Source organism: Tiliqua scincoides, chromosome 5 (genome assembly GCF_035046505.1).
Source record: "Tiliqua scincoides isolate rTilSci1 chromosome 5, rTilSci1.hap2, whole genome shotgun sequence".
NCBI lineage: Eukaryota > Metazoa > Chordata > Lepidosauria > Squamata > Scincidae > Tiliqua > Tiliqua scincoides.
The window spans coordinates 133,191,564-133,200,020 of NC_089825.1; the positions used below are offsets into that span (position 1 = coordinate 133,191,564).

An 8,457-nucleotide genomic window follows, 5' to 3' on the forward strand; every position below is an offset into this window, starting at 1 on the left:
CATGGCATCCAGCAGGGAGGAGGGAACCAGGAGGCTTTGGAGGGGAAGGGAGATTGGGCTGTTCAGCTGTTTAAAAGGACCTGGTGACTGAGACTGTGGAGGAACCTGATGGCGCCACCTTGTGGGGAAACCTCCACACTTCATGGAGTTAATTAGGCACTTCAAGGGCTGCAATCCAGAAATCTGTTAAGTAGTTGGAGGTGTTTGTCGGCTGCTTCCGAATGCCTGGAGTGAGTACAGACAGTGTGAGCGAGAGTGTCTTGCACCAAATTAGAGAGCAATCAAAGCGCAAAACTGTTCTGAGTTAGTACCAACTGCCGTGAGTGTCATGACTTTTCCATTCCAATCCTCTGTATGTCAATCTCTCTGCAGAAGCTCGCGTGGCCTCTGGGACACCTTGGGAACAAAGTGCCAGGGTAACAAAGTGCCTTGGGAACAAAGTGCCAGGTAAGGCACCTCGAGTTTAGCATCTGTGCAAGGAGAAGGCAAGTGGACCTCTGAGTTTTGGAGAAGGAGAGAGAGGACTCTCTGAGTTGTGAAGAGGAGAGGAGGAGGACGAGAAGGTAAGTGCACTCTTTCTAACTCTTTGTCTTCCAACTTTAAATCAACCTTAAATCAACATTGAAATTTAGCTTTAGCTTTACCTAAGTTAGCACCTAATCTAACCTGAGGGTGGGAATCTAAGGTCCAGCAAGTTGGGGCACAGGAGCTAGGCGAGGGCAATAAAAATAAATACGTAAGTGTGTACATAGGTCTACTATGAGCAGGAGCAGAGTCCTATTCATGAGTGAGGGCCCAAGGGTCAGGCACTTGGAAAAGTACATAAAACAGAGGAAGATAAAGTGGGTAGCAAGTTTTTCTACTTTGTTTAAATTAACCCGTTACTTAACCCAAGTTAAACTTAATCTAAGTTAGAACATAATCTTAAAAGTTCAGCAAATTGGGACACAGGATCTAGGTGAGAGCAATAAATAAATAAACAAACAAACTCAAATAAAAACTTGCTTAAGGTTAAAAAACAGTCCAGCCTAAGAGAACTGAATTAGGAGGGTAAGAACCTAGGAAGGGCCCATTCCCAGCCAGCTAGGGCAATTTAGCATAGTCATTGTCCTTTAGGAGTTGATAGGAGCCCCATTAGGCTAATCCAAGTAACCCATTCAGGAGCCTGCAGAGTGGATTAAGCCCATCAGCGGCCTTTTGTCTTCCTGATCTTTTTTAATCTCACCTGGGAAGACCAGCCCCCCTTTCAATCAGCAAGGAGGGAGAGAGGAGGCGCCAGCTAGGGGTATAAAGCTACTGCCTGCCACTGCGTGAGCATCTCTGCAGAAGCACACATGGCCTCTGGGACACCAAGTGCCTCAGGAACAAAGTGCCAGGTAAGGCACAGCAAGTTTAGCATCTGTACGAGTTCAGCAGCAGGGCAAGGAAGCCAGGGCCCCAGACACTGCCCTTCTCTTCCCTTGAGAAGAGGGCAGCAAACCAGTGTAGGGTTTTGTAAGTACCCCTAAATAAAAACAACAAAAAAAGCTATGCAGTCAGACAGCCAGCAGCAGGGTGGGGGCTATCCAGTGTTTTGCATCGAGTGCCACATGTATGACTATATGCCTCTGGGGCATAAGTCATGGGTATGTCCTCGGTGCAAGGAGCTACAGGGACTCAGGGAACGTGTCCGCTCCCTTGAAGCCTTGGTGGCTGACCTGGAGAAGCAGAGGCAGGCAGGCAAGGACCATGGGGAGACTTCTGGGGATGATCAGGCTTCGTCGCACCATCTGGTGCGCAGCTCCTCAGTTGCCTAAGTGGGAAGTCTCAGGGCTGGAGGACGTCATCCTGGAGAGGAGGGAAACAATCCCCTAGGGAGGACCCCTTCTCCAGGGGGTGGGGCCGTACCAGAACGTACTCAGGATATTCCTCAGCAGGAGGGGGTTCAGGGGCTTCTTGTAGTAATCTTGTAATCAGGGGATTCGATTATCAGAAAAATGGGGGGGGTTGCAACAGATGTGAGGACCGCATGGCGACTTGCCTGCCTGGTGCGAAGCTTGCGGACATCACTTCTCGTCTAGACAGGCTGGTAGACAGTGCTGGGGAGGAGGTAGTGGTTGTGGTGCATGTCGGCACCAACGACGTGGGCAAGTGTAGCTGGGAGGTCCTGGAGGCCAAATTTAGGCTATTAGGTAGGAAGCTGAAAGCCAGGACCTCAAGGGTAGCATTCTCGGAAATGCTACCTGTTCCACGCGCATGGCTAGCTAGGCAGGTGGAGATCAAGGGTCTCCATGCGTGGATGAGACGGTGGTGTAGGGAGGAGGGGTTTATATTCGTTAGGCACTGGGGAACGTTTTGGGACAAGCGGTGCCTTTACAAGAGGGACGGGCTCCACTTGAACCAGAATGGAACCAGACTGCTGGCTCATAATATTAAAAAGGTGGCAGAGCAGTTTTTAAACTGATCCCTGCGGGAAGGCCGACAGCAGCCGAGGGGCATCTGGTTCGGGTCTCCTCATCCCTATGGGATGAGGCTGGGGAGGTTAGAGAACAACAAGGCAAAGGCAGAGTAGGAGAAGAAATTGGGAATGGTAGTGTGATGGGATGTGATAGACAGTTTGGCACAGTGAGAGGATGCGGGGACAAAGGAGCTAATAAGCAGCCCATCCTGGGGCATTCCATGAACAAATGTGTGTGTGACTTTCAGTTCCCCCACCCCATTCTAAATTCCCCATTGAGACAAATCTGCAGATAAAAAATCTGTGGATAAATAGGCTGCACCTGTGTGTGTGTCTGTGTCTGTGTATGGAGAGAGAGAGAGAGAGAGAGAGCGAGAGAGAGACTATATATATATATATATATATATAGTCTCACAATTAAAGATCTCACACCAAAGGTCTCACAATCTATCTATATTACTCTTGTGAATTACTCTTGGTGAAAAGCAGTATCCAATTATTTATATATATAAATATATATAATATTTTTAAATATATATAATATATTTTAAATATATTATTTAATATATTTAAAAAAAATACTAGAAGAGACACCAGCAACAGCCTTTCTGAAGTGAATAAGGAAAGTTGCTCTCTCCTCCTGCTAACTAAAAGGTGCCTCTTTGCCCAGCATATCAGTTGTGTACCACTAGTGTTTGCATGTAGCCTACTGGTCTCCTGCTGTTTCTGACTGTGTCATTCTGCCTCAGCTCCTCCCCGCTCAGCCTCTCAGAGAGGTTCGTGCACAGGCAGGGTTCCTTCCTGGCACACTGTGTCACTCAGAGCACAGAAGTATATGGCTGCATCTGCCAGCATGACATGATGGAGGCCAAGGGTGGAAGACGTCTTATCTTCAGAAAAATACAAGGTGCCCTTAGGTTCCGTGCATGCAACACTGCGGCCCGGGAATGCGCCAACAATATGCCGAGGTCCTTGACCAGGAAACTGCCGATACCACCGGACTGTGTTTGTCGCAACTGAAGAGAATTTGCAGGTCAGGTTGTAGAACGTTCCTTCAGATGCTGTAGCTACTTCTGGCTGCTCGATCTTCTGAGAGCTTCCCAGAAGACCTATAACAGGATGAGAAAAAAGTAAGGCAGAAGAGTCACAAGATGAATGTTCCATAAGATCTGGTAAGCATCATGCCATTTCACTTCCTATGGGTAAGAAGCACATTCCTAAGAACATATGTAGTACATATAACTAGCACAGTTTGTAACAGTTTGACGGTGATCCTATCAGGGGAAATTACAGAGAGATTTTTTAAAAAAAGACCTTCCACAAAGTCATTTTTATACATTTGTTGCCTACCCCAGCAAGAATATTACACAGGGTGTCTTGAAAGCCCATCTTATGGGGAAGGTTGAGTGGGTTCTTTCAAAAATAAAAGGCAATTTGATCCCTATAAACATTTTGAATAACATGTTGCAGAAGCTTCTTCTTCTAGTTCTAAGGGAATTGTGTGTGTGTGTGTGTGTGTGTGTGTGTTTTGGTTCATCCATTATTGTTCATTACTGATTGGTTTTCAGAACTCTTCTGAGAAGATCCCAGCAGTGTCCCTCTTGATTAAATTCTTGCCATTGATCTCCATCAGACTTTCAGCTTGTGAAAAATTCCATCTTTGAAGAGAGCAGGAGAGATGGAGTGGAACTGGGAATATCCAAGAGAAACAATGGAGACTTCTCAAGATATCAAAGCTGGTGTTTAACCCTGTCTCTTTCTGTAGCCCTGTCTTAGGAGTGCTTACTTAAGGTGCCCCACTGAATTCAATGGGAATGACACTTACTCCAAGGCAAGAGTGCATCAGATTGCAGTTTGGGTTCTTGAATTTATGCTGAATGCTGCTACTCCCCTCTGCTCTCTCTCTCCGCTCTGTACATTTTTGATCAGTCTTGCTTCTGGCCCACCTCACGGCACAGAAGTAGATGGAAGAGTCGCTCAGCTGGCTGGTGGTTTTGTCCAAGTGGAAGGTCTTCTGTTTTTTGTCATGTTCAGCTTGGAAACCTCGAAGGACTCCCTCATCAGAGGCGTCTTTTCCGAGCCCTTTGAGAAAGAGCTTGGGAGGCTGGCCAGGATGCTGAACATACCAGAAGGGGTATGTTTGGAGAGACAATGCTTCATAGGTACACTTGAGAGCTATACGGCCTCCTTGGGTGACAGTCATGCTGCCTTCAGTTTGATTCACTGACTGTCCAGTGATCCCTTCTGTAGAGCAGATAAAGCAAAGGGTCTGATATTAGATGAGCGGATGGACAAGTGGATTGTGGAGAACTCCATAAAATTGCTCAAAGGTAGCAGGTCACTTTACTAACATACAGGCTAGTGAAGGGGGAAAAAAAGACATCAAGACATGGCTGGGGGAGAATAAATGAACAGTCACTTACTCAAGACAGACATGATTAAAACAGCCCGGGACCAAAGAAGGACCATCGTTCTGGATGAAGGAACCAGAAGAAGCTTCGTTCTGATCAGGTGCAGAGTTTTTCTCTGAAGCGCCACACGCCACTGTGTGAGGTTTGATGATATGACACTCTCTTCTTAGTAAGTAATTTTTAAAAAGTGAAGCAGATGGGTGGTAGACCGCAGAATGTGGTTGGTAGCTGGGATGTCAAAATGTGATGTCGAAAACTCAGTGCCTGCAATTTTATTTACAGTTGGGCTACTGTAATGCGCAATGGCTCCACATCGCCCTCTTGTGTCTTAAAGTCACTTGCCAATTTCGAATTCAAGAATGATCTCCTCTGGCTATAGCAATGGTTCTCACGCCTTTCACACCAGGACCCACTTTTTAGAATGAGAATCTGTCAGGACCCACCAAAAGTGATGTCATGACCAGGAGTGATATCATCAAGCATCAAGTAGGAAAAATTTTCACAACCCTAGGCTGCAATCCTACCCACACTTACCCAGGAATAAGTCCCATTTACTATCATTGTTAAAAGCGTATACATAGTAGCCTGTTAAAAGTACAGATCTGTGACATTTCCCTAAATGCAGTCACATACCATGGGAGCATCAAGTCTAATATATTTAAAAAAATGTTGAAATGAATGGAGACACTCTGGAAATTGGCTTGTGACCCACCTAGTGTGTCCCGACCCACAGTTTGAGAAACACTGGGTTATAGATTAGGTTTCCTCTTTTCAAATTCTCTTTGGAGCATCATCATGGAATACAGAAACTACTACTATGTGGTGAGACAAGGAGGAGAAAACAGATAACGTTTGTAAAGTGAGACATCATTTATGATTTGTGCACATGCATGAAGGTGTCCCTGCAGAGAACCAGCTCAGCTGAGAGCCCTCCAGTCCCTCCTCCTGCCAGTTTCTGTTCAGGTCTCCTCCTGTTTCCCACCACTGTGTCACTTGCAGCACAGTAGTACACCCCAGCATCTGCCATCTCCACCTTGCTGATGAAGAGCTCCGTAGACTTTTTGGGCTTGTCCACCGTCATCCACAACTGCTTCTTTTTATCAGTATCAGAATAACCATGGAGGATTGAGTGAGGAGCTGTGCCAGGGCTCTGCTTGTACCAGAGGGTCAGATCAGGTGAAGAGACACCATGATTGCATGAGATCTGTGCTGCTGTTCCCACGGAGGAGGTGATTGCAGGAGAAGGAGAAATGTCTCCATTGATTGTTGTACCTGGGGGGGGAAAAATCGTCCCACCACTTTTTTGATGTAGTTCTGCTTTTATCGCTCTTCTTTTTTTCAGCCATCTCTCTCTCTCTCTCTCTCTCTCTCTCACATCTTGTATGGCTATCCTTAACTCTTGCTTTGCAACTATTACATTCAATTAACATTAAGTAATCAGCAGTCATAGTAATACCCTCATTCTCACACTCCATATATCGTTCCAACCATCATTTCTTCTCATAGGTCTTCCCTTCCACATCCCACATTCTCTTCATTATTTATTGATTTTGTAATATTTAAGATAAGCTTTAATTAATTGCCCAATGGCCTTGATTAGTAGCAATTTTTCCACTAGCAATACTGGCAGAATAATAGCAAGAATTCCGTTATACAATCCTAATCACCGGTGCCACTCTCACTCCTGTTGATAATTTTAGAAAATGTCATTGTACATTACAATCCAATACAAAGCTTTATTAATTTTAATTACAGTGATACTGTTGCTACCAACATTTTTTTGGTCCATGTGTTGATTATGAGTTGGAAAGTCTGAGTGAATAAATGAGAAAATGAGAAAGCATATACAGATCGTGGAACGACCCAGATATTCTGGTCAATTGCTAACCTCCCTATTGTTAATATTCTCATGATTTACACTTACACAAGGTAAGCAGCCCAAACACGTGCTTCCACCAAGTGATCCAGGCTCTTGAGCCCACTCTGAAGGACATAACCGAAGCTCCACTGGTAGGGATTCCTCCTGCTAGCTGGCTCTGAAATGCAGAAGAGAGACAAAAGTTGCTTCTTTTCAAATTGTTTCCACTTGGTCTTGAGGCTGTATGTGCATGTGTATGTGACTTTCATGTACAAGTCGGAAGTAGTGTCTCAGTGGTTATCTTTACAATACCCAGAAATGTCCTCAGCTGGTGAACTTCTCGCCTTGCTGCCATCTAATGGAGAAAGAGAGGCATAATTGCAGGTAAAACTTAAAGCATGTAAGTTCATCAGTAGGTTGGCATAAACAAACACACAGTAGCGAAACAAATGCATTGGTAAAGCAGCTGCCACATTTTCCAGACTCACAAAGAGAGTCTGGTCCAACAAGAAGCTGACAGAAAATACCAAGATCCAGGCCTACAGAGCTTGCGTCTTGAGTACACTTCTGTACTGCAGCGAGTCATGGACTCTTCGCTCACAACAGGAGAGGAAACTGAATGCTTTCCACATGTGCTGCCTCCGACGTATTCTCAGCATCACCTGGCAGGACAAAGTTCCAAACAACATGGTCCTGGAACAAGCTGGAATCCCTAGCATGTATGCACTGCTGAAACAGAGACGCCTGCGTTGGCTTGGCCATGTCGTGAGAATGGGCGATGGCCGAATCCCAAAGGATCTCCTCTATGGAGAACTCATGCAGGGGAAGGACCCTACAGGTGGACCACAGCTGCGATAGAAGGACATCTGCAAGAGGGATCTGAAGGCCTCAGGAGTGGACCTCAACAGGTGGGAAACCTTGGCTTCTGAGCATCCCGCTTGGAGGCGGGCTGTGCAGCATGGCCTCTCCCAGTTTGAAGAGACACTTGCCCAACAGACTGAGGCAAAGAAGGAAGGCCCATAGACAGGGAGACAGACCAGGGACAGACTGCACTTGCCCCCAGTGTGGAAGGGATTGTCACTCCCAAATTGGCCTTTTCAGCCACACTAGATGCTGTTCCAGAACCACCATTCAGAGCACGATACCATAGTCTTCTGAGACTGAAGGATGTCAGTTCAAAGAGTGTCAATGAAGGTTGGCATGGGAACTGAGTTCTTAGCAGGGACATGCGGTTGGTGGGGAGGAAGGGGAGGCAGAGCCTTCCCACCGGAGTCCTTCGAAATGTGCCATCACCATGTGAGGTGTGCAAGCACTCACAATCCACCCACCCCTTGTCCCTGCTTCTTAGTAAAAAAAAAAAAAAAAAAGCGGAGGGGAATTATATGAGATCTGCCAGAGGTATCTAACATCTTAAGTTTGGAGCTATCTTAAGTTTGGCTCTTAAGGTATATTTCAACACTGGCTTATGGCCCAATCCTATCCTTTCCACCACACTGCTCGTGCAGCAGCACTGAAAAGGCATGCACTAAATCCAGTGGGGGGGGGGGAGGAGCAGATCAGGAGGATTTGGAAGGGAAAGGGGATTTAGAACTCCTTGGACCTATGCCATCTCTTTAGCACCAGCTGCAGTTTCTGAACCATGTCCAAGGGCAGCAGCCAGTAGAGTGCACTACAGTAATCCGGGCAAGAGATGACTCTGGATTGGAGCACTGTGGTTGGTTGCAACAGGGATGCAACTGGCACACCAGCCA

General features: G+C 46.2%; 1 gene segment (V, D, J or C); it reads right to left on the reverse strand.

Annotated features, from left to right (window-relative positions):
* Nucleotides 1-3,205: 3,205 nt before the first annotated feature.
* LOC136653644 (T cell receptor alpha variable 4-like) lies at nucleotides 3,206-5,929 on the reverse strand. The segment is given in 2 exon segments: nucleotides 3,206-3,546; nucleotides 5,842-5,929. Coding segments are annotated over 2 exon segments (429 nt in total).
* Between the last annotated feature and the right edge of the window lie 2,528 nt (nucleotides 5,930-8,457).